Raw genomic sequence first — 25,614 nt, 5'->3', positions numbered from 1 at the left:
AGATGTAAGAAACATAAAAACGAACACTCGGTGGTAAGGAAGCTTGTGTGTGGACGCCTCACTTACTAGAGAAAGCAGCCAAATCTCTCTCAAATGAGGCTCTGCGCTTCTTTTCTAAAAAAGAAAGGATACGTTTGTCAATGTACTTCTAAGAATTAAATAAAAATGTGATGGTCACTGCTACAAGTCTTGGATCATAATCTTGCTTCAGTCAGGAATGACCTAGGGATAAGCAATAAGAATGTTAACGCTCTAGCCAAGGAGGTAGCCATTATGCGATCGCTTCACCTGCATGAAATAGCAGCCAAATATCCCTCAAATCAATCCCTAAGATATTTTTTAAAGAAATGAAACGTTGGTTAATGCATTCATAAAAATGGGGGTAAAAACAAAAAATGAAGCCCCAAAACATCAGATGTAATCGTCACAGCTAGACCGTCTTTGATCATAGTTCTGCTTCAACGGTGCCGACCCAGGGCTAAGTCGCAATACAACTACGATCACAGCAGTAGCAGCGTCAGTGAATTCTACTTGACTCTTAACGCTCTTGCCAAGGAAGAAGGTGTTGTGTGTGGTTGTTCCATGTGCAAGAAATAGCAGCCAAATCTCTCTCAAATGTCACTGTGATTTAAAAAAATAAATCTATACACTGGTTAATGTAGTGGTTGTTGTTGGCACTCCGTCGCTTACGACGTCGAGGGTTCCAGTTGATCCGATCAACGGAACAGCCTGCTCGTGAAATTAACGTGCAAGTGGCTGAGCACTCCACAGACACGTGTACCCTTAACGTAGTTCTCGGGGAGATTCAGCGTGACACAGAGTGGGACAAGGCTGGCCCTTTGAAATACAGGCACAAAAGAAACAGGAAGTAAGAGTGAGAGAAAGTTGTGGAGCTTTAGGTGTTTTCACTCAATAAATACTCACAACGCCCGGTCTGGGAATCGAAACCGCGATCCTATGACCGCGAGTCCGCTGCCCTAACCACTGGGCCATTGCGCCTCCAGTATTGTAATGGTAGATATACAGGAAAGGTAAAAACAAAACAAAAAACGGGATGGTCATCGTCAGAACACTTATTTGCAAGTCAGTTCGATCAAGGTTGACATAGAACTAAACAACAGCAACAACAACACCCACAGTAGCAGCAACAACAACAATAACAACAATTTATAATCCTTTCTACTAAAGGCACAACGCCTGAAATTTTGAGTGAGGGTACTAGTCGATTACATCGACCCCAGTGTTTCACTGGTACTTAATTTATCGACATCGAAAAGATGAAAGGCAAAGTCAGTCTCGGCGGAATTTGAACTCAGTTGAAGAATTGGCAATAAAGCTTAGTTCAAACCATACAACTGTTCATCGTCATCTTCAACAACTTAGAAAGGTTCCTAAACTTGGAAAATGAGTGCCTCATGAATTGTCTGAAAGCAACCGCAAATCCCGAGTTGACATCTGCTCTTCTCTCCATTCTTGCGAATTTATTTCACTCTTTCTGGATAGACTTGTGACTGGTGACGAAAAATGGATCTTCTATCGAAATGTTAAACGTCGTAAACAGTGGCTTGGTAAAAGGGAAAAAGCTCAACCACAACCGAGAAGGGATCTTCATGGAAAAAAGGTTCTTCTCTGTATCTGGTTGGATTGCAAAGGAGTAATTCACTTTGAATTGTTACCACCTAATGCAACAATCATTGCTCAAGTCTACTGTCAGCAATTAGAGCGTTTGAACCAAGCTTTGAAGTGAAAAAAACCGCTTTAGAGAATCGGAAAGGAGTGATGTTTCATCAGGACAATGCACGACCGCACAGAAGATCGAAGAGGTTGGTTGAGAAAAAATTCCTCATTCACCTTATTCTCCCGACATTGCTCCTTCAGACTACCATTTGATTATTGGGGTCGACTAAAAAAACCAATCTCTACGCTCTCCGATACCGCCGTGAGCGCTACATCATTTGTGTGATGCGGAAAATATTCCATCAATATTGCACAAACGATGTTAGCATCAATTTTCATATTCACCCAAGACTTGGCCGCCGTGCTATCCGCCCTGTACAAAAATCGAACCCAAGACACATAACAACATTGCGACACAACTACTTTACCTCAACCAGTCCAGATCACTTTAATATTATACCAAAACACATTAAAACGGAAACAGATACCATAAAATTCAAAAGTTCTCCAAATATTTCTCCACAAATCCCTGACCAACCTCCTACACCCGGATATGTCTCCAACAATAATAACTCTTTGCTAGAGTGAGCCATGGTGCCCCATATATGACTAAAGGCTTCACCAGGTGGTGCTGTTAATTTAGACACGGCCTGGGCCCATACTGGCCAAACCTAAGTTAGCTAAGTTATATAAGTTGAATAGCTAAATAGATAGATAGATTGATAGACAGACAGATAGATAGATAGATAGATAGATAGATAGATAGATAGGTTTCTTTATTAGCCACACAGGGCTCAACACAGAGGGGACAAAATACAAATGTAGAGTTTTTCTTTTCGAGGGTGTCGAAAACAAAGCAGAAAAAAAACAAAAGTGGGGACAACGATGAAAAAAAAAAAAAAAAAAAAAAACCATCGCAAAACGTTTGGGGTATTTACAAAAAATACGAAATAATACAAAAAATTCCCAATAAATGGGGAGGTTATCCGTGGAAAGAAAAACCTACGAAAAGACCACGGTAACCTCGGTCTTTAGCGTCACAGTTTGTTAAATAAAATTTCTTTGTTTACAAAATTTTAAAACGTTTTATAGAATCATGGTCAAGGTGGCTTCGTCATTTATACGTGCCATTCTTGCTACATGTATCCATCTTTTTTCGAAACATTTGCTAGACAACACTTGCCTCTCTACTCTCACCTTCCTTTTCAAGTGATACTTGAAAAAGTTGATGAGAGATTGACCAGAGAGGAAAGTATTTGTCTCTAATCCTTTCAGACGCGTCCACCAGATGCATTCTTTCGCCATAGCCACAAGTACGATAAATACAGCTCTTCCTTCCCGTTTAAAGGAAGGAGGCGTGACGATATTGACGATAGACTCGGTTGATAAACCGACTCGTCCCACACGCGACAGCAGTCGTTCGACATATGCCCACAGCTCCGAAATAGTTGGACACCGCACGAGTGCGTGCAGAACGGTTTCGTCGCTCTGACCGCATCTCGGGCAGGTCGGCTCCATGTTTCTCGAACCATGTCGGTAGAGCTTATCCCGAACGGGTAGCGCCTCTCGGTAACACTGCCAGGCCAGGGATCTCTGGAAGTTGTCCATAGGTCCCGGCCCGAAAGTCGTCCTGAACAGGCGGGTCAGGTATTCCTCGTCGACGCCCAGGTTCGCCCCGAGATCGTCGTCGTACCTGCCCTCCACTAATCCCCTATAGAATGACTTCGTTGTGATGCAGCCGCTCAAGGTCGACCCGGGACGGCAAAGTTGTTGCAGAGCAACGCGACACTCACGGTGCCATTCGCCATTCCTCGGCCTCTTTTTGATCCACGACTGCAGCTCGGTCATGGAGACGAGCTGCGGGAAAGCGCGTCGCACAAACGGCGACCACACCTGCTCACCGTCGTCTACGTAGAGCCGGAGATGTCGCAGTCTCAGCGCATGTCTGCGCATCATCAACCACGGCATGCCCAGCCCTCCTTTCAGCGGGTGTTGGCAACAAACGGATCGCCTCACCATCGGAACGCTTCCTTTCCACAAAAAGCGGAAGAGGATGCGCTCCATTTCGGTGATGGCGCGATCGGGACAAGGCACAACGGTCAGGCGGTATTCGATGACGGACGCGATGTACGCGTTCGCCACCTCCGCCCGACCTTTTAGGGACAGCTTCCTCTCGGACCATTGCCGGCAGAGAGTGGCCACCCTACTCGTTGTCTCGTCCCAGTTCTTCTCCGTTTGCAGGTCCGGACCGAACCAGACTCCGAGCAACTTGACCGGACCGTCCGTCCAGCGTCCCACTACTGAGGCGCTGCCGGACGGTATGGGCTTGCTTCTCCAGGTGCCGAGCAGCAAACCCACCGACTTATCCCGGTTGATTTTCGCTCCCGTCACCGCTTCGTAGTCTTTCAGCGTCTCGCCGACAAGCTCGATGTGCTCGTGGCTAGACGCTATGACGGTGACGTCGTCCGCGTATGCCGACACGCTCGTCCCGCACCCCAGTTCTCGCGGGATGCCCCTCAGCGTCGCCAGCTTCCGCAGTAGTGGCTCGAGAGTCAATACGTACAGGAGCGGCGACAGGGGGCATCCCTGACGAACCGAACGTGCAATGTCGAAGGGTCCCGATAGACGTCCATTGACGCGAACAACCGAACGGATGCCTGTGTACAAGGCAGCCATCCAGCCGCGGAAAACGGGACCGAAGCCGGCCGCTTCGAGGACGGCCTCCAAGTATCGATGGTCTACCCTATCGAAAGCTTTGGATTGATCCAAATTGATCAGGGCCCCACCCATGCCAGGTTCCTTAACTACCCTCTCTATGATGTAGCGCATCAGATGGAGGTTGTCATGGATGCTCCGGCCCGGCACGGCGCACGTCTGCTCCGTGCCGACCAGTTTCTCGATGACAAGCGCCAACCGCTTGGCTAACACCTTGGCCAAAATTTTCATGTCTGCATTGAGCAGAGTGATGGGCCTAAAGTTATCTATGGCGTCCCCCTTGTTTGGATCTTTCTTCAGCAGCGTTACCGCTCCTCGGCTCACAAAACCGGGAATGCTCCCGTTCTGCTGCCAGTTGCAGTACACGACCGCCAAGACTTCTCCAAACAAGTCTGGCATACAGTTGTAAAGCTCGTAGGGCAGACCATCCAAACCCGGAGATTTGTCCGTCGAGCAACCCGCCATCGCGTCCCTCACCTCCTCCGCCGTGATGACCCCTTCGCAGCACTCCGCCTCTCTTGCCGAGAGTCGTGGCAAGCTGTGCAGGTAGGCACTAAAGTCCACCCTGCCTTCTCGCTCGCCACTCCTCCCGAACAGTCGGGCAAAATGCCGCTGAAACGCCTCGCACATCTTGCTCGGCTCGAGCAATTCGCGCCCCTGTTCGTCTACCAGAGACCGGATGGTGGCTCTGTTACCCCGCTGCGCCTCCGCCACCCGGGCCTCTCGTGCGGCTCCAACACCTTCATTCCTCAGAGCACGCATCCTTGCCCTGACAGCACACCCTTCGTGTTTAGCATTGAAGTGTTGGTCGAGGGCCAACCTCGCCGCTAAAACGTCGGATGCGATGCCACTTCGCAATGCCTCTTCTAACTTTATCACTAGCTCCCCCTCTTCTCTGTTCCTCTCTACAGCTAGTGCCCTGCTATACCTTATTGCTTCCGCCCTCACTGCTCTCTTGAGGGCAAACCACCATTTGTTGTTGACGATGGCTCCCGTCAAAGCCCTCTTTACTAACGTGCTAATCCGGTCTCTGAAAACCTGTCTCGACGGGAAAGACGCGTTTAGTTTCCAGTAACCGGGACCCTGCCTATGTGCCTTATCTAAGTCTAGCGTACACGTCACAAGTTTGTGATCCGTGTAGCTGACTATGTGGAACTGTGGACATCCTAAACTATCTCTATCTCTTGTCCTACACACTATCCTATCTAGATACGATCTCGACGACCCAATGCGGTTGCTCCAAGTCCACGTTGGCACATTTGGGTGGTCGAGTCGGTACCTGTCAGACAACTGGAAGCGTCTGAGCAGGTCTATGAGGCCTTTGCATCCCCTTCTACTTTTGTCACTCCCCACGTAGTCTAGATGCGTGTCCAAGGTAGCATTCCAATCCCCCACTAAAAGTAAGGGACGAGACGTTCCCAGGAATACTTCTAGACGTCGAAAGAAGTCTGACCGACCTGTTAAAGGAGGCACATAAACTGCCAGCAACCGAAAAGCGCCTCCATCGCTGCCGTCCACATCTAGGACAACCAGTCTACCCTCCGGGTCCGTAAATATCGTCTTTACTTGGAGATCCAGACTCTTGCGAAAAAGAACCGCCGTGCCACTACCGCCCATCCTCGGCAGACAGGGAGAAAAATAAATGTTAAACTGTCCGCCAAACATGGACTTTAGGGCCCGCGGTTCATGGAGTCTGGTCTCACTAATGGCTATGATATCCAAATTGTGTGACTTGATGTCATTTAAGAGGTACCCTTGTTTCCAAGGGGACCCTAAGCCACGCACATTCACACAACCAATCTTCACCATGATTCTATTTATACGTGTGCTTTAAAGCACAAAACAAAAGAACAGAGTGTTACTTGCCGTTAGAAAGTTTTGTTTCCTCCTTGGATTTTTCACCAAGGAGGCTATTGTACAATTTCTTGCACAAATATTTCTGGAATCCCCCTACCGAGTTGGGGTAGAGGGATTTTATTGTGTTGTGTAATGCTGGTGTTACATGAATAATTTTAATGTGTTTTGGCGGTGTTGTACGTGGGTGGTTGTTGGTTTTGATATCGTTATTTGTGATGTTTGTTTTAGAGTTGATGTAATTCATCAACTCTGTGTTTGTACTGTCTATTGCTGTTAGCATTGTTTTTTTTATATTACTATTGGTGTTAGTAGTATTTTCGGGAGATGTGAATCTCCCTGCTTTGTTTGTGTTTGCATTTTGTTTTGTTTTCTTCTTACTGCGCTTCCTCTTTCCTTTCGTAGCTATTTTCCACTCCTCCCCACTCTCTTCATCGGATGATGGGAGATCTGAGGAGTCAGAAAGAGGTAACGGCAAATTTTGTGCGTCTGTGTGTGTTTCTGTGAATGTTTGTGTTGCTGTTTTTATTGATGTTGGCTGCTTGTTATTTATGTGTGGTGTATGTGATATGGGGGAGGGAGAGGCAGTCTTGGAATTTTCTTTTTTTTCTTCTGTTTTTGCAGTTTCTGTTGTCTTTTCTGTTGTGGTTATTGCTGATATTTCTGTTGTTGTTTTTTGCGTTGCTGGTGGTGTTGGTAGTAAGGTTTTTCTGTTGGGGGTATTTGGTAGTTGCTTCTGTTGTTGTTGTTGTTGTTGTTGTTGTTGTTGTTGTTGTTTTTGTTTAGCGGCCAGAGGGCAGTCCTTTTTCAGATGTGCTTCGCTGTTGCATAGGTAACAGCGAGGTCGCCTGCCCTCTACCACCACATACAGTTTGTGGTCCTCTGCCAATCTTATGTTTGGAGGAATTTTCTGTGAAGCCTCCTCCGTGATGTGGAGAAGGATTTCCAGATTTTTCCCTCCCCAGTTCTTTTCCTCTCCGACCGTAATCTCCAAAATATTTGCCTCCTCCATTTCCAGGCACACGGCCGATATCAGCCATTGGGTGTCCACCTCCGATGGCACATTTTTTATCATAACTTTGGTCACTCTCTGTCCTAGATAACTCGGTATCATTACCAAGTCATCTGTGCGGAGAGAGAGTGTCGAAAATTGTTTAGCTAAATTTTCATCCAGAAACCTTACTTGCACCGTTCCAAATTTCCTTCCCCAGGTGACATGATTCTGATAAGGCCAAATTTTTCTAAGACAAACTTCAATTTTATCTGTGCTAACATTTTCTACACGTCTGGTTTTTGTGTTTACCAGTTTATAAATGATGCACTTTTTGTTTTTCATTTCTATAATATCTTTTGGGATGTTTATTCTGACATCATCTCCTTCTTTCGTAAGAAGGGATTTTGTGTCTTTTATTTGTTTTTGTGTGAATGTCACTGTTGTTCTTTTTTCCTTTAGAGCATTTGCGAAATTTGTTTTTGTTGTGCTGGCGGACATGTTCTTCTGGATATTTTTGTTTATGTTGGTGTATGTACTGCCTGGTTCAAAGGTGGTGGTAGTGGCAGCAGAGTTTGTTGAACAGGTGATGGTGTCATTGCTGACGGCCGATAACTTTACTTCCTTGTTGTTGCTGCTGTTGTTGTTGTTGTCGTTGTTGCTGTTGTTGTTGTTGTTGTTGTTGTCGTTGGTGGTGGTGATGATGGCGTCAGCAGCAGTGGTGCTTACGTCAGAGACATTTGTGACGGTTTTCACGCATGGTTTTGTAACCTTGGTTACAGTTTTGTTTTTGTTGTTGGTGTTGGTGGTGGTGGTGGTGGTGGTGGTGGTGAGAGGGCTGTTAGTAGCTGTACTCACAGTCTTTGTGACGTTTATAGCAACTGCGTTCCTGTCACTGCATGAGCACGCGCTATTCTGTTCTTTTTTCTCTTCTGGCATCTGAAGCCTCGGGAAATGCTTGTCAAAAGAACAAGACAAGCGTTCCAAAATTATGTTTCTCGACATTTTTCAAATGTCAAGAAGGAAATTTTTGTATTTTGCTAGGGCCGAAACTGCCCCTGGGGGTCAATTCCTGCCCTTGAAAATACACACAAATGAAGCCTAGGTGCTTCGCAACAAAATTATTTAAAAATTCCAACAAAATGTGGACAGTAAAAGGTCAAATAAACGTTTACCTTCGCAGCCGATGTGACAGCACGTCCGTGAGAAGAGATAGATAGATAGATAGATAGATAGATTGGCAGATAGACAGACAGATAGATAGGATATATAGATAGAAAAATAGATAGATAGACAGAAAGATAAACAGATAGAAAAATAGATAGATAGATAAATAGGCAGATAGGTAGATAAATAGATAGATAGATATATAAATAGAAAAATAGATAGAAAGATAGATATACAGAAAGATAGATAAACAGATAGAAAAATAGATAGATAGATAGATAAGAGAGATAGGTAGATAGATAGATAAGGGAGATAGATAGATAGATAGATAGATAAATATAATAATATATATTATATATTTTGTTTACTTTTTTTTACAAATATTATAAATATTATTATTAATGATTTATTTTTAGTGTGGAAATTTCTGTTAGTCACATTTACTTTATTTACCCTTACTATAGTGAAAATTTTTATCTGAGGTCGCTGAAGTCAATTAATCTCTTTTATTTGGATCTATATTTACTTCTTACATCTGGCGTCCATTGCATGTAGGTTGACTATTGCTGCTACTGTTGCTCTTGTTGTAGATGTCTGTTGTTGTTGTTGCCGTCGTCTTTGCTTTTACTGCTGCTGCTGTTGCATCTGTGGCTGCTGCTGCTACTCTGTTGTTAATGCTGCTGCTGTTGTAGTTGATTCTGTTGTTGCTTCTTTGTTGTTGTTGCTGCTGCTATGTTTTTGCTTTTATTGTTGTTGTTGTTGTTGTTGTTGTTGTGGTCATGGTCACCTTAAGCCAATCCTAATCGCGAAAAATCTATGAGCAATGGCATTCCAGCGACGAACCGGAAGTGTTTAGTACGCCATGATCTGCGTCCACAATCAATGAGAAGATTAAGCTGCTATTTCTAGCAGTTCCTTCAATTACACAATAATGATGTTTAAGCCGGTGGTTAGTCCTGAATGAACGGACCTGCGATCAAAATCATTCAAGCCATGACCATCGCACTATTTCTGAGGAATGGTGTGTACTCCAGCTTACAAAATAGAAAGCCTTTTTGCATTACAGACGATCGCGTTTGGTTTGAGGGAGAATTTGCTACTATATCCAGGAGGTCACGCTACTATAAAAAGTCGCCCTTCCTTCGTTGATTCTTCGTTGTGTAACAACAGCAGCAGGACTGGAAGTGTTAGTAGTAGTAGTTGTAGTAGTAGTTGTGACAGTGGCAGCAGCAGCAGTGAGAGTAGTAGTTGTAGGAGTAGGAGTAGGAGTAGTTGTTTAGCCCAAGCCCAAGCCCAACCCGGATCCTGCAAGCATTACAACTGCGAATATCCTGTATTTCTTTTAGTTGCTAAAGGGAGAAATAACAATGTGTTCGGTGTTCAATTGTGCAGAAAATATATCATTGGAGAAGAAAGGTTAAGTAAGTGGGGAGAGGACTGAGAGAAAGAGAAAGAGAAAGAGAAAGAGAGAGAGAAGGAGAAAGAGAGAGAGAAACAGTCGCGAATACACAGTCGCGAATATACAGAATGCAATGGCAGGCTGTGCGAGATAGTCTGCCCTACGAAATTTACTGTCATATGCCAGACTTGTTTGGAGTAGTCTTGGCAACAGTCTACTGTAACTGGCAACAAAACGGGTGTATCCCCAGTTTTGTGAGCCGAGGAGCGGTGACACTGCTAAAGAAAGACCGAAACAAGGGGAACGTTATAGATAATTTCAGGCCCGTCACTCTACTCAACGCAGATTTGAAAATTTTGGCCAAGGTGCTAGCGAGAGTTTGGTGCTTGTCATTGAGAAACTGGTCGAAAAGGCGCAATCACGTGCCGTGCCGGGCAGAAGTATTCCTGACAACCTTCATCTGATGCGCTACATCATAGACAGGGTAGTTAAGGAACCAGGCATGGGTGAGGCGCTGATCAATTTGGATCAATCGAAAGCTTTCGATAGGGTCAACCATCGATATTTGGAGGTTGACCTCAGGGCGGTTGATTTCGGTCACATCTTTCGTGGTTGTATCGCTGATTTGTACAGCGGTATCCGCTCGGTAGTTCGCGTAAATGATCATCTATCTAGAGACCATTTAACATCACGCACGCATTCGGTCCACCACGGATGCCCTCTCTCGTCACTTCTGTATGTACTGACTCTAGAGTCACTACTGAAAGGCATCCCGCGAGAACTGGGAGGAGCGTGTCTGCATACGCGGACGATGCCACCATAATAGTGTCGAGCCACAGGCATATCGACCTGGACGGCGAGACCCTAACAAAATGCGAAGTGGTAACGGGAGCGAAAATTAACCCGGTAACGCCTGTAGGCTTGCGGCTCGGCACTGCAGAAGCAAGCCCATGCCGTCCAACAGCATCTCCATCGTGGGACACTGAACCGACGGACCAGTTAAATTGCTCGGTGTCTAGTTCGATCCGGACCGCCAAATGGAGAAGAACTGGGACGAAATAACGAGTAGGGTAGCCACCTCACCCAGCAATGGGCCGAGAGGAACCTATCTCTAAAAGGTCGATCTGAGGTGGCGAATGCGTACATCGCATCCATTATCTACTACCGTCTGGCCGTCATGCCTTGTCCCGACCCTACCATCACACAACTGGAACGCATACACTCCTGCGTTTTTTGGAAGGGAAGCGTTCCGATGGTCAAGCGATCTATTTGCTGTCAACATCCGCTAAATGGAGAGCTGGGCATGCCGTGGTTAATGATGCGTAGACATGCGCTGAGACTGCGACATCTCTAGCGTTTGATAGACGACGGTGAACAGGTGCGGTCGCTGTTTGTGAGGCACGCTTTTCCACAGCTCGTATCTTTGACCAAACTGCAATCGTAGATCAAACAGAGACCAAGGCTAGGCGAATGGCATCGTGAGTGTCGCCATGCACTCGAGCAACTCAAATTTGTGCGACTGCAATTCAACGAAGGCGCTCTATAGAGGATTAGTGTAGAGGAGGTGTGACGACGTTCTTGGGGAAAATCTGGGCGTCGACGAGGAATATATGGCCTGCCTCTTCAGGACCACTTTGGGGTCGCGACCCATGAACAACTTCCAGAGATCCCTGGCCTGGCAGTGCTATAGGGAAGCATTGTCCGTTCGGGATAAGCTCTACAGACACGGTTCAAGAAACACCGGACCGACTTGCCGAGGTGCGGTCTGAGCGACGAAACCATTCTGCATGCACTCGTGCAGTGTCCAAACATTTCAGACCTGTGGGCTTATATCGAACGGCTGCTGTCACGTGTGGGACGAATTCAATTGTCGGCCGAGTCTTTCGTAAATATTGCCCCGCCACCTTCCTGTAATCAGGAAGGCAAGGCAGTTTTCATTTTATTCGTGGCTATGGTGAAAGAATGAGTGTGGTGGACTCTTGCGAAAGGTTTAGATACAAACTATTTCCTCTCAGGCCAACTTCTCACCAACTTCTACAAGTATCACTTGAAGAGGAAGGTGAGAATATAGAAGGAAGTTTTATCTAATGAACGGTTCAACAAAAGATGGGTGAATGTGGCAAGGATAGTACGAATAAATGACGGAACCACCTTGAGTATGAACCTATAACACAAAGAGAGAAAAGAGCGCCTTGCTCTCATGTTAATGTTTTTCTTTTTCGTTTCTGAGGTTACCGTGGTTCTTTTTCGTAGGTTTTTCTTTCCAAGGAAAAACCTAGTTAATGTTACATTTCCTCCCACTATTTGGAACTCTTATTGTTAACAATGACTTTTGTGTTATTTCTCTGTTTACACGCCAAAAAAAAAAAAAAAAAAAGTTTTCTTTCCCTTTTGATCGATTTCGAAAAAGAAAAATTCTGTATTGTTTTGTCCCCCCTGTGTTCGGCCCTGCGTGGCTAATAAATCTATCTATCTATCTATCTATCTATCTATCTATCTATCTATCTATCCATCCATCCATCTATCTATCTATCTATCTATCTATCTATCTATCTATCTATCTATCTATCTATCTATGATAAAAGTTAATTTCTGACCGAGTAAGACCACTTCTAAAACTTAATATGTCCGTGCAAACGATCAGAGTGTGCAAGAAGTTCTTGAGAGTTAACTTGTTTTGTGCGAATGTAGTGTTGCACAGCCACTGAACTAACCTTTCAGTCTGGTATGTGCCAGTAGCACAACAAGCTGAGACAACCAGAAACAAACTGCGCTTCTAAGTTTTTATTTTTAATATACATAGTTCTTTTCTTGTAGAAAGAAGTTCTAACCGAGAATTAGAAGTCCTTCTATTCCACTGGATGACATGCCAATTAACCTACATCTGGGAATTTTACAGGTGTTACTACTCCGCATCAGAGTACACCTGAGAATAATGATTCCAAATTTTGGCACAAGGCTACCAATTTCGAGAAAGTGGCTAAGTCGATTACATCAACCCCGGTGTTCAACTGGTACTTATGAAATAAGACTTACTGACCAAAGACAGATGTTATTACACAATGTCATGTAATAAATAGATATAACTTAACGTTTAATCATTATCCACCGTTTGATCTGTTTTACCTTTTTCTTATTTGTATAGGTTTTGTAAGCGGTGTATGCGACATACCATCATCGACGATTCTGCTTACTGAGAATGTCCCTAAAGGTAACAACATTTTCATTTTACTTTTCTTTTGTTTCATTTTGTTTTTCATAGCCTGAAGGAAGAGTTATGCTCTTCGTTTCTGCCATTTCTCTGAGTCCGATGACGTTGACGTGGCTAATTTATCTCTGGAAGAGTTTAAAAAGTCAACGGTTGTTGGAAAAAGAAATAAACCTCACCTCCCTCCCCTCACAAACATAGGTTTGCTTGAGAGGGAAATTCGAGAGACTGAGTGGTTTCAGAAGGGAGCCATGGTTAGCACATGGCTTCTTTTTCTGTGTGTATGTGTGTTGTGTGGTGTGTGTATGTGTGCGTATATGTTTCTGCATGCGCGTGTGTCTGTTTATCCTTGGTTCAGTGGTATATAATAATACTTTCTACTACAGACACAAGGCCTGAAATTAGGAGGAAGGTATTAAGTCGATTACATCGACCCCAGTGCGTAACTGGCACTTACTTCATCGATCCCGAAAAGATGAAAGGTAAAGTCGACCTCGGCGAGTTTTGAACTCCTAACGTAAAAACGAACGAAACACCGCTAAGTATTTTACCTGGCGTGCTAACTATTCTGTTAACTCACCGTCCTTCAGTGGTATACATCAATATAAAATAAATCATATAAAAATACCGACGGGAAATCCTAGACAATGAAGAAGAATACCAATAAATTAGCAGTAGATGCCTTTAACAACGCCAACCTTAAGGCTGTACAGCTAATATGAATTAACCAATATGAGGTAAACGGGGTCTGATTACGCCCACACTTTCGAGAAACCTCTTGATCACACCACGATCCTCTTCATAGATCTGACACGAGATGCGCTTGGCGCTATCATATCAAAGGTCAGATTGGAATCATGATGATGTCTTGGATATTGTCATTTATAACCTTGTGATAGCGCTTGAAGTCTACCCTTGCCACATCCGAACATCATTGATCAGGAGGCAAGTGGTGATAAAACGAGAAAATGATCAGATAGATCGCATACTGCATACTGTGTTGTTTCGGGACTTGTACCAATCTAACTTACATTTACATATACTCTCTTTTTTACTCTTTTACTTGTTTCAGTCATTTGACTGCAGCTATGCTGGAGCACCGACTTTAGTCGAGCAAATCGACCCCAGGACTTATTCTTTGGAAGCCTAGTACTTATTCTATCGGTCTCTTTTGCCGAACCGATAAGTTACGGGGACGTAAACACACCAGCATCGGTTTTCAAGCGATGTTGGGGGGACAAACACAGACACACAAATACACACACACACACACACACGCACACACACACACACACACACACACACATATATATACACATATATACGACGGGCTTCTTTCAGTTTCCGTCTACCAAATCCACTCACAAGGCTTTGGTCGGCCCGAAGCTATAGTAGAAGACACTTGGCCATGGTGATACGCAGTGGGAATGAACCCGGAACCATGTGGTTGGTAAGCAAACTACTTACCACACAGCCACTCCTGCGCCTATATAATTAATAATATCGAAGGGTAATAGAAATATTAGAAATTTCTACCACCAGTGGCCTAGCGTGTAAAAATTTAGTCCATAGCTGTTCTTTCTAGCGTGAGAGAATCCTATGATGGATACCTCTTATGTGTTTAAATTACGTTTACATATATGTGGGGAAAATGTGCAGATCAACTTCTAATATTCACCTATGTCAGATATTACTGTAAAGTATAAACTATATCTTCCTATCCATCATCGGTAAGTTTCTCACTAGCGATCTAGTCTGAACCTGACTACGCCGAAAGTTTTACTTTTCGTATCTTCTTCGTTTCTTGCTATCTATCTATCTATCTATCTATCTATCTATCTATCTATCTATCTATCTATCTATCTATCTATCTATCTATCTATCTACCAATCTAACTACCTACCTATCTATGTATCTATCTATCTGTCTGTCTGTCTGTCAGTCTGTCTGTCTGTCTGTCTGTCTGCCTGCCTGTCTGTCTCTTTATGTGTGTGTGTGTGTGTGTGTGTGTGCGTTCGTGTGCGCGTGTATGTATCTGTTTGTTTCTTTCTCTTTCTCCGTGTGTATGTGTGTGTGTCGTGGAGGCGCAATGGCCCAGTGGTTAGGGCAACGGACTCGCGGTCATAGGATCGCGGTTTCGATTCCTAGACCGGGCGTTGTGAGTGTTTATTTAGCGAAAACACCTAATGCTCCACGAGGCTCCGGCAGGGGATGGTGGCGAACCCTGCTGTACTCTTCCACCACAACTTTCTCTCACTCTTACTTCCTGTTTCTGTTGTGCCTGTAATTCAAAGGGTCAGCCTTGTCACACTGTGTCACGCTGAATATCCCCGAGAACTACGTTAAGGGTACACGTGTCTGTGGAGTGCTCAGTCACTTGCACGTTAATTTCACGAGCAGGCTGTTCCGTTGATTGGATCGACTGGAACCCTCGACGTCGTAAGCGACGGAGTGCCAACAACAATGTGTGTGTGTATATATACTATATATATAGAACTGAAATGACGCAATCATTGTTGCCAGATGTGCAGAACAGCGTTTAAGAAATTATTGACTTTATAAATGTTGCAGGATCTTAGGTACACACGTTTCGGCGGGAACTGGAAACCACTGGCGGGGATGTATCAACTGTACAATGGAGAGAGAGAGAGAGAGAGAGAGAGAGAGAGAGAGAGAGGGAGAGAGAGAGAGAGAGAGGGGGGGAGAAAGAAAGAGAGTGTGTGTGTGCGTGAGTGTATGAGTGTGAGAGGGAGAGAGAAGGAGAGGTTCTACATATTCCATACATTATAAAGACACCACGTTTCAACTCCAAAATTCAAAACACGGACGATGATCCTGGAAAATGAAAGAGATCCATCGCACCATCGCCATAGAACTTCAGGTGTCGGAGTAGACTTGCAGAATTGTGTTCACAAGCGCATTCGATGCCAGACGTATATATTGAAGACAGGCCAATTCATGCCTGCAAATACTCAATAAAACCTTTTGATCCCTGTCAAGCGGGTATTTAAAAAGGCGATAATCCACTTACAAACATAATATGCTGTGGCCCGTGTCTGGTGAGCAAAACTTCAACCGAGACCAAAAGACTATCAGGCAAAATGACAGGTGGTTAGGTGTAGATCTTTTTGGTGTAATGCATACTAGGTTTCTAGCAACTGCGATGGTTTTAGGAGAAGTATGTGACGAACGTCATGGCATGCCACCTAAGGTCTTTCTGCAGAGCCCTGAATTGTTAACGTGCAAATTTGAAGGCCATACATGTTTCACCAAGATTCAACATCTCACAAAGCTTATGTAACCCAAGAACGGGTGTCAGACAATCTTTATGATCACGTGACCTCCAAAGTTGTGGCCTCCAAATTGGCCAGATTTATATTCCATGAACCTTTGTATTTGGAGAGTTCTTGAAAGGGAAATTCAGCAACACCTTCACAATACCATATCTCCTATGAAGGCCGCTGTAGTCCTGGTGATTTCTTAAATGAATGAAGACCATGTAATGCAGACATGTCAACGAATCAGCTCTTCCATTGAAGCAATCACCGAGACCGAAAGCGGATTCATAGAATTATCTTATCCGAGATCTCACGGAGAACATATGCACAAATTATCATTCAAATATCATTTTCTTACTTCAGTTTTTTTTTTATTAAATAGCCAAATATGTCATCAAATGCGTCTCACATCCATTATGTGTGTGTGTGTGTGTGTGTGTGTGTGTGTGTGTGTGTGTGTGTGTGTGTGTGTGTGTGTGTGTGTGTAAGTGAGTGAGTGTAAGTGAGTGTGTAAGTGAGTGAGTATGTAAGTGCTTTTGTAATAGACACAAAAAATATGCATAATGTATTGTTAATTTTTTGTTTACAGATACAGTTGTTGCCAATTTGACTACCGACAACTGGAGTTTCTCAAACTCTACTCCCTTTGGTTACATAACCCTTCAAAATAACACTTTTGGTTATTTTTATCTAAAGACTGCAAAAGTAATCGACGTGGAAGAGATGGTAAAATCCCCCTTTTCTAAAATTCTTTATACAAGTTTCTTATTTTGCCAAATTGAAAAACAATGAACTGAGTTTTGTTAACTGTAGATATTTATAGCTTTCTGTGGTGTAGTTAACTCTCTCTGGGGTAGTTATCGTACCTTTGAACCATTTGCTTGTCTTGTGTATCGCCTGTGATATACAAGCCATATTTCCTTGGCGTCCATATATCATGTATGAGACACGTTCCCAATATTTTTCAACTATCCGAGTAACATGGGCCTTACGAAAGGAAGCGTTATATAATGAAAAGTCTTATAGTATTTGTTATATCCTTGTATTGGATATATAATATAACGAAGCAGGAGGAAGAAAGTATATACACGATGCACTACTATTACTATTATATGAGAACTCACCGCTCTGTATCAAAGCCTCAGAGTGAACTGCTTACCAACACCGAACTCCAATCGCTCACAGTTCTTTAATTTATTACCATGAGTCACTTTAGTCACTTGAGGGGTGGTCGGAATCCTTCCACATCATTACCCAGAGCGTAAGCAAAAAGTGCTAACCATACATCTGAAAATAAGCATGGATATTTAGAACAAACTAATGAAAATGCTTTGGACAGGCAAATGGTTAATAAGTGTCATGAAAGATACGGCAAGTTACAAATTTGTTCAGCGGCAGAATGATTCCATTGTGAGGTTTAACACCACCAGGTCCTTGGTCTTCACGCAGACCAGGACTCTCGTCAGGGGATCACCTACCCTCTTCTCCCGCCATTCTGTGGAGTCGAGAAAAAAGTATATGGTGGTAATGATGGTGATTTGATTGTGTAAGTTGTAGGGAATTACCTACCTTTTCTGGCAAAGGCATTAATATTTCTTATCAATCCGCTGGAGCACTATATCCTTGACAAGTGTTTCACTGATCTGCAGTGATGAGTTCGAGGCGACGAATCAGTAGAGCCATTTGAACGTCGTATGGAATGCTTCCTGGTATTTATTCCGGCTGTGTGCGCTCTGATTTCAAATCTCACCGAGATCAATTCATCTTTTCGAGAACGATAAAAAAAAAATGCTTTTACAAGGCAGTGAATTGATGGGACTATTAGTGGGACGTGTAAGCTGCTTCCGGTATGGTGCCTTCGTTAGTCATTCCATCTTTTGCGTTCTGATAACAATGCCTGCGACATCACTAATACCACTTATATCATTGGCTGAACAGCAGTCACGTGGAGAGCAAAGACTTACAAGCATAGAACAATTGCTGAGTCCTTTTCAAACAAATCTTGCCCAAACCTGCGCTTCTAGGAAGAAAAGCACTGCACTGACGGAGAAGAGACGAAAACGACAGTTACTAGACGGTACTGGCATTCACAGCTTCAACTCCACATGTAGGCAGTCTTTTTTTCTCTCATGGTCTTTGGATACGAAGAACTACCAGCATTATCGCAAGATAAAGTGGAGCATGTACTTTGTTAGATTATTTCCTTTAGACACGTAATTAAGAATAGAATTGAACGTGTATCGAACGTAGATTTTTCAAGGGTCGCCGCTAGCTACAAACATAATTTCAAATAATTAAATAGCTTTTATTGTGTCTCGGGAGAGTCATTATGCCAACGTTATTAACACACGCACAGGTTCAGTTCCATAAAGAATCTTGCAAGCCAGATAAAAAAATAATAATTAAAAAAACGAAATAGTTTTTGCTAATCATCTTTTAGTCCGTACATAATAGTATAGTTTTCATGCAGAACGAGCCTCTTAGTAATATTCAAAAATGTTTTACTATATTTAGCGAAATAATTTCAAACCATTAATTTCGTGTTCGTGCCCCTTAAGGGGAAAATAATACTCTTTTCTTTTCTTTATCAGAAACGCACAATGATCAAGGTTGTTTTAATATGTAACGTAAGTATTATTTAAAAATATTGTCGTAATCTTTTTTGTATTAAAGTGGCGGTGGAAATAGGCGATACATCAAGCAGTTCTGGTTATTGATTTTATTTATCTTGATGTTTAGATTTATAATTAACTGCCTTGAAGTCAAATCTTACCATAATAAATAAAAATATATGTGCAAGAATGGTTGTGTGGTCAAGAAGCTCGCTTTGCAACTTCCTCGTTTCGAGTTCAATCCCACTGCGTAGCACTTTGGGCGAGTATCTTTTACTCTAGCCCCGGACCGACCAATGTCTTGCGAGTGAAGATAACAGACTGAAACTAAGTGTATATGTATGTATGTTTTCATGTTTGTTTGTACAGCCAAACGCTTGTTAAGCGGTGGTGGTTTGCATAGGGCCCTGTAACTTAGCAGTTCAACAAAAGACACCCGATCTGGGGCTGTTGATTCTAGTGTCAACATTCGAACTGTCGATTATCCTAGTGCGGATTGCTTCGGCGTCAGAATGAATACCATCCTGTACAGCTGTTGTGGACAAGGTCTTATAATCATACGTCCGAATTACTTCTCCCTAAATATGCAAACCCCTCTCATCTTAATAATAGGGACGCTATTTCTACCAATGCAATGAATTATAGTGTAGATCACGATAGGATATATATATATATATATATATATATATATATATATATATATATATACAGTCGTCTTCAAAATTATTCATAGCCTTGTTAATATTTGTGATTGTTTTATTTTTGTGATGAACCTAGTCATTTTGGTCAGTTTTCTAGCGATCGGTCTGGTCTTCAAGTCTCACCACAAGTTCTCGATCATATTCAGGTCAGGACTTTGACATAACCATTCTAGGACGTTGACATCATTGTCCTTGAACCATTTCTTCACTACCTTGATGGTATCTTTCGGATCATTGTCCTGCTGGTAATTCCAATTGAGGACGTGATACAGATTGTGTTACTAGACGCTCGGGAAAGGGTATGTATGTATGTATGTATACATATATATACGCGTATATATACATATATAGATATACATATATGTATATATGTATATATATGTATATATATGTATGGATGTATGTCTGTATGTATGTCTATCTATCTATCTATCTATCTATCTATCTATCTATCTATCTATCTATCTATCTACCTACAGGGGAAATAACTGTCCCATGAGCAAGAGTGGAAAACCACTGGACTAGTTTTGTATGTTAACTCTAGACCCGTATTGCTCCGATAGTCCAGCTAAACCCTCTCTCAGTGTATATATTCACCATATGAATTTATGGCCGATTTAGTGAAATTAATATAAACAACTAACTGCTTACATTAATTTTCAGTATACACATTAGCATTTCGTTACATTAGCCTTTAAAATTTTATATTGTGCTTAGCTGTTTCTCTCTCTCTCTCTCTCTCTCTCTCTCTCTCTCTCTCTCTCTCTCTCTCTCTCTCTCTCTCTATATATATATATATATATATATATATATATATATATATATATATATATATATATATATACATATATATATATATATATATACATATATATATATATATATATATATATATATATATATATATATATATATATATATATATATATATATATGTATGCATATATATATATATATATATATATATATATATATATATATATATATATATATATATATATATATATATATTTCTACATACATACATACATACATACATACATACATACACACACACATATATATATAGATAGATATAAATATACATTATATATTATATGTAAATGTATAGATCAAAACACTTTCATTCAAACTCCTTGATACTCCGAGTCTCAAGCGTGATGCTAATCTTCAGCCGTTGGACATTTCAAATGAATCCAATTGTTTTGTTCTATACATATAACTCTCTTGAATGCATGGTCTATTTTCGTTTGTTTAAACACACCAAACTTTCCATCCCCTACTCCCAATTCCTCCGTCTACGCAAACTCCGTAGTGACAGCCATGACTTTGAGACTTAGTCTCAACGCATGGCTCGCCACTTTAGCCTGCGTGGATATCCACCCACCACCATCCACACCGCCCTTCCCAGAGCACGTTCCGTGGACCGTGCATCTACTCTCTCCCATTGAACCCGCCCTGCCGTTTCTCGCCTCCGTTTTCCCCTCACCTACCATCCCAGCACCCTACCCCTCCAACGCACCATTCTCTGAGCTTTCCGGCGCCTCCAGTCCAACCCCTCCACCTCCCACATCTTCCCTAATCGACCCCTCCCCTCCTTCAAACGAGCCCATAACCTACGAGACCTCTTGGTCCACAGCTTCTTCTCCAACCCAACCTCCCAACCTGGCTCGTTCCCTTGCTCCCGCCCACGCTGCCGCACTTGCCCTTACCTCTCCAACACCACCCTCCTTACCAGCACCCATCACCGACCCTATCGCATCACCGACTCCTTCACCTGCACTTCTACCAACATCATCTATTGCATCGCCTGCTCTCTCTGCCATTCTCTGTACATCGGACAAACGGGGCGCCGCCTGGCCGACCGATTCGCGGAACACCTCCGAGACATCGATGTTTGCAACGACACCCCGGTGTCACGCCATTTCCGTTCTGCCGGTCACTCCTTGCAGCAACACCTGTCCGTGTTTGGATTGTCCATGCACAGGGGCCATCCAGACTCCTGTTTGCGCCGTGAACAGAGATTAATCTTCTCTCTTCGCTCCTTTGCGCCACATGGGCTCAACTCCCCTGCCCTGTCTCTCCCCCTCCCTCCTACCACCCATCTCCCCTCTCCTCCCACCCACCTCTCCCCTCCTGCTCCGACTCCTACTTCTCTGTACGTCTCTTCACTTCTCTTCACTCCTACTTCTCTTCACTCCTACTTCTCTTCACTCCTACTTCTCTTCACTCCTACTTCTCTTCACTCCTACTTCTCTTCACTCCTACTTATTCTCTCCTCTCTCTTACTCTCTTACTCTCTCTCATTCTCTTCTCTCTTACTCTCTCTCTCTCTCTCACTCTCTTCTCTCTTTCTTTCTCTCTCACTCTCTTCTCTCTTACTCTCTTTCTCTCCCTCTTACTCTATTCCTCTCTTTCTCCCTCCTCCCATACCCACCTTCCCCCTCTCTTATATCCACCTTCCCCCTCCCCTTCATCGTCAACCCTCCCTCATAAGCTCATCCCATCCCACCCCGCCCCAACACACTCCTACTCTACCTTCCCACTCCACTCCATCCCACTCCACCCAATCCAATTCCTTACACCCACCCCCTAACCACATACCCCATACCTCTACCCCCACCCTCAGCCTAACCCACACTCCACCCATACCTTCCCCACCTCCCAACACCCTCACATCACACCACGCACACACTACAACTGACCAACTCCTTTCTTCCCTCCCCCTTTTTTCACACATGCATACGTCAAGATCACCAGAATTCTCTCTCTCTCTCTCTCTCTCTCTCTCTCACACACACACACACACACACACACACAGCTCCTCGTTCTTCGGTCACCGTTCTTTCTTCCCTTTTTGTTATCTCCCCTTTTTCTTAGCTCTCCTGCGTGAACTTTCTGAACTTCCTGTCCGCAGAAGCTTTGACAGAAGCCATGATAGATCGTTGACCAAACACCATTCAATTTTTTTTCTCCGTGTTTTTCTCCTTGTTTTCTCCGTATTCTTTCTGTTGAAGAGTGTAGTTCGAAACGTTAAAGACTTTCTGTATTCCCGAACGTCAAACTAATACATCCTTTTGTTGTTTACACCACCTGTCCTCGTCTGTTGTTGTTTGTTTTCGTGCATTCTCCCATATATATATATATATATATATAGGGGTTGGACAAAATAATGGAAACACCTTAAAATTTCAAACAAATTTATTTTAATACGGGGTAGGACCGCCTTTGGCAGCAATTAAACCTTGAATTCCACGAGGTATGGACTCGTACAAAGTTTGAATTGTTTTCAAAGAATTTTTTCTCCATTCTTCAGCTAAAACAGTCTCTAGTTCTTGGAGTGATTATGGTGGAGGATATCGACTCCTTACTTGTTTCTTCTAAAATGCATCATAAATGTTCAATAACATCGAGATCTGGGGAATGTGGTGGCCAGATAAGATATTCAACTTCACTAGAATATTCCTCGTGCCATTCAGTAACAACTTTTGCTGTATGAATTGGTGCATTATCATACTAAAAGATTGCATTTCTTCCCCGGAAACAGTTCCGCAACCATAGGATTAATTTCATCAGATAAAATACTTAAATAGTTTTGACTATTAATTCTGCCATGAAGGGAAACCATTGGGCAGGCGGATTTCCAAGATATAACAGCCCAGATCATCACAGATCCTCTTCCATGTTTAACAGTTGGAAGAAGGCAGTCTAGGTCAAATGCTTCTTTTGGCTGTCTCCACACGTATACTCGGCCGCTGGTAAGAAATAAGGTGAAGGAAGACTCGTCCGAGAAAATAACATTCTTCCACTGCTCTAGAGACCAATTCTGTAGGTTTTTACTCCACTCCAAACGCTTTGCAACGTTTGTTTTTGAAAGTAGTGGTTTTCTGATTGGAACCCTCCCGTGAAATCCGTCTTTGTGCAGCTCCCGACGAACAATTTTTGCAGAAACTGGGTTCTCGAGGTGGTCATTAAGCTCTGCAGTAATTTTAGGAGCTGTACTTTTGTGACCCTTTCTAACAATTCGCGTATGAATTTGACGGTTTCTATCTCAAAGTTTTAGTTTTCTTCCTGAGTTTTGTTTCGACGAGGTGGTTTTTCCCTCTTTCTCAAAGGCTGTCACTACTTTCGAGACAGTACTTCATGACATACCAAACATTTCGGCTGTTTTCGTTACGCTAGCGCCTGCCATACGAGCACCAACAATTTGATCTCTTTGAAAGTTCGATAGATCTGTCATCTTAATGAATCTTAATTACCTTTTTCTGGTGATATCTGAAAAGGAACAGCAATTTTGGCAAAACACATCAAGCAACACTAATAATAAATCCAAGAACATAAAAGTTTTTCCATTATTTTTCCGACCCCTGTATATATATATATATATATATATATATATATATATATATATATATATATATATATATATATATATATATACTTATATATATATATATATATATATATATATATATATATATATATATGTATATATATATATATATATATATATATATATATATATATATACTTTTATATATATATATATATATATATATATATATATATATATATATATATATATATATATATATATATATATATATATATACTTATATATATATATCTATCTATATAAATATATATATATATGTGTGTGTGTCTCTGTGTGTATATATACATATATATATATGCGTATCCATATACATACATATATATGTAGATATGTACATGTGTACATGTATATATGTGTATGTATATATATGCATGTATATATAATATATATATATATATATATATATATATATATATATATATATATATATATCGTATATATATGCATGTATATAATATATAATATATATATATATATAAAGATATAGATATCTGAATATATGTATATATATACACACACAAGCGTATATACATACACACATATATATCTATATATGTAAGTCTGTGTGTGCGTGCGTGTGTGTTTGTTTGTGTTTGCATATGTATATATATGTGTGTGTATGTGTGTATGTGTGTATGTGTGTGTGTGCGTGCGCGCTCACTTGTGTGACTATTTGGTTTCGTAGCTGCAGTAAGGTTGAATGGATAACAAATCTGGTTTGCATTCTTTTGTATAATAATTGTCATTGAACTACAAGGTGTTCATTTGTATTTCACAGGGAGAAAAAATAATAACATTCCCCGTGACTGAACGAAACGAATATCCACCACTTTTCACTAATACTTCATACACAATTCAAGTAAAAGAGGCAAGTAATCAATGAAGATTTCTGTATTTTAATAATATCATTATTGAAGAAAGAAACTGTTTACCTAATACGGCGAATATATGTACACACACATAATAGTATATATAAATACACACACAAACGCACACATACATATATACATACCTATACGTAATATATATAATTTTTTCTCTCCATGTTTCATTCTATGTTCCTTTCTGTGGAAGAGCGTAGGCTCGAAACGTTATAGACTTTTTCAATTCCCGAGCATTATTCTAATACATCTGTTTATTTTCTACACCACCTGTCTTCGTCTGTTGTTTTTTTTGTGAATTCTCCCTACATATACGTAATATACATACATATATATACGCGTATATATATATATATATATATATATATATATATATATATATATATATGCGTATATATATATACACATATAAATCACATATATAAAGTAACATATATATGTAACACACATATGTATATGTATGTATAAATGTATGCATACACACATTTATATATATATATATTGTGTAGGTATCAGTTAGAGGAGCTTAATACCTCTAAAGTATAATTAAATCCAAAGTCGCTCCTGGTTATTACCTGGGTAGGTATAGTTTTTTGTAAAGTTGTACGGTAGCAAGTGGTTCGGTTGGTATAATATACACCCTGCTCTAATTACCCAACGAAACTAACCACTCTATCACAATGAAACCTCTCTCCAACGAAATTACCAGCGCAAGAACAAAATTTAATGTAAGAC

The 25,614-nt window shown here is 41.8% G+C and overlaps 1 protein-coding gene across 41 annotated transcripts in view; it reads left to right on the top strand.

The window, feature by feature from the left end:
- The window catches only part of LOC106871506 (uncharacterized), a 213,019-nt gene that overhangs the window by 92,560 nt on the left and 94,845 nt on the right, over positions 1–25,614 (top strand). For all 41 annotated transcript variants that reach the window (XM_089341788.1, XM_089341780.1, XM_089341762.1 and 38 more), the window contains exons 3-6: positions 12,949–13,014; positions 16,879–17,015; positions 18,881–18,916; positions 24,777–24,866. In XM_089341788.1, the coding sequence (XP_089197914.1) occupies positions 12,949–13,014; positions 16,879–17,015; positions 18,881–18,916; positions 24,777–24,866 (329 nt within the window). The remainder of the gene's footprint in view (positions 1–12,948; positions 13,015–16,878; positions 17,016–18,880; positions 18,917–24,776; positions 24,867–25,614) is intronic.

Source organism: Octopus bimaculoides, chromosome 25 (genome assembly GCF_046866305.1).
Source record: "Octopus bimaculoides isolate indiv1 chromosome 25, ASM4686630v1, whole genome shotgun sequence".
Classification (NCBI taxonomy): Eukaryota; Metazoa; Mollusca; class Cephalopoda; order Octopoda; family Octopodidae; genus Octopus; species Octopus bimaculoides.
The sequence above is the reverse complement of the archived record's forward strand: the minus strand, read 5'-3'. Positions and strand labels throughout refer to the sequence as shown.